This window comes from Budorcas taxicolor, chromosome 1 (genome assembly GCF_023091745.1).
Source record: "Budorcas taxicolor isolate Tak-1 chromosome 1, Takin1.1, whole genome shotgun sequence".
Taxonomy (NCBI): Eukaryota; Metazoa; Chordata; class Mammalia; order Artiodactyla; family Bovidae; genus Budorcas; species Budorcas taxicolor.
Window position 1 is genome coordinate 107,499,325 of NC_068910.1, and position 1,676 is coordinate 107,501,000.

At 39.7% G+C, this 1,676-nt stretch overlaps 1 protein-coding gene across 1 annotated transcript; it reads left to right on the plus strand.

The window, feature by feature from the left end:
• Nucleotides 1–330: 330 nt before the first annotated feature.
• On the plus strand, nt 331–1,299 carry LOC128050653 (olfactory receptor 5K1). Its single transcript, XM_052642963.1, has one exon. It carries the CDS (start codon nt 331–333, stop codon nt 1,297–1,299), a length of 969 nt encoding a protein of 322 aa, XP_052498923.1.
• The last annotated feature ends 377 nt before the right edge of the window (nt 1,300–1,676 follow it).

The following is a 1,676-nucleotide window of genomic DNA, read 5'->3' on the forward strand; positions in this document are numbered from 1 at the left end:
ATTCATCTTTACCTAAACCACACAGAGAAACTTTTTGCACTGAATCTTCCTCTCAAGACCTCAAAAGCCATCTTTGTCCATCTAATTTGACATTTTTCTTGAAAATATGCTGGGAAAATGTTAAATAACTAGTTTAAAAGGTAACAGCTCCTGCATACCCCCAGATAAGGATATGCATCCAAAACCACATAACTTGTGCTTTCATTGTGGAAGAAGCTCCTTGCCCCTTTGTATCTGAGAGCTCAAGAGTTGAACTGGGCATACTATAGATTACTACCTCATTTCTCCACAACTTTTTTTTTCTTTTTTCCCTCAACAGAGGAGTCAGGAATGGCTAAAGAAAATCATACCATAAAAAATGAGTTTATCCTCACAGGATTTACAGATCACCCAGAGCTGAAGACCCTTCTGTTTGTGGTGTTTCTTACCATCTTTCTGATCACCATGGTGGGCAACCTTGGCCTGGTGATACTGATTTCAAAAGAGCATCGTCTTCACACACCGATGTATATCTTTCTGGGAAACCTCGCTCTTGTGGATTCTTGCTGTGCCTGTGCTGTGACTCCTAAGATGTTAAGGAACTTCTTTTCTAAAAACAGAATGATTTCTCTCTATGAATGCATGGCACAATTTTATTTCCTTTGCACTGTTGAGACTGCAGATTGCTTTCTCCTGGCAGCAATGGCCTATGATCGCTATGTGGCCATCTGCAAACCACTGCAGTACCACACCATGATGTCAAAGAAACTCTGCATTCAGATGACCACGGGGGCCTACATAGCTGGAAACCTGCATTCCATGATTCATGTAGGTCTTCTATTTAGGTTAAAGTTCTGTGGATCAAATCATGTCAACCACTTTTACTGTGATATTCTTCCTTTATACAGACTCTCCTGTGTTGACCCTTATGTCAATGAACTGGTACTATTTATCTTTTCAGGTTCAATTCAGGTCTTCACAATAGGTAGTGTCTTAATATCTTATCTCTACATTCTGTTAACTATTTTCAAAATGAAATCCAAAAAGGGGAGGGTCAAAGCTTTTTCTACCTGTGCATCCCACTTTTTGTCAGTTTCATTATTCTATGGATCTCTTTTTTTCATGTACATTAGACCAAATTTGCTTGAAGAAGGGGATAAAGATATACCAGCTGCTATTTTGTTTACAGAAGTTGTTCCCTTACTTAATCCTTTTATTTATAGCCTAAGAAATAAAGAAGTAATAACTGTCTTGAGAAAAATTCTGAAGAAAGAAAAATCTCAAAAAAGTTTAAAACAAATGACATCTACTATAGATTAATTGTTTAAAAATTCCAAGTGAAATTCAGTTCAGTTCAGTTGCTTGGTCATGTCCGACTCTTGTGACCCCATGAACCGTAGCATGAAGGCCTCACTGTCCATCACCAACTCCTGGAATTCACCCAAACTCATGTGCATTGAGTCGGTGATGCCCTCCAACCATCTCATCCTCTGTTGTCCCCTTCTCCTCCTACCCTCAATCTTTCCCAGCATCAAGGTCTTTTCAAATGAGTCAGCGCTTCACATCAGGTGGACAAAGTATTGAAGTTCAGCTTCAACATCAGTCCTTCCAATGAACACCCAGGACCGATCTCCTTTAGGATGGACTGGTTGGATCTCCTTGCAGTCCAAGGGACTCTCAGGAGTCTTTGAACATCA

Excerpts from the sequence above, each read along its gene's own strand:
- LOC128050653 (XM_052642963.1), top strand. The coding sequence starts at position 331 with ATGGCTAAAGAAAATCATACCATAAAAAATGAGTTTATCCTCACAGGA.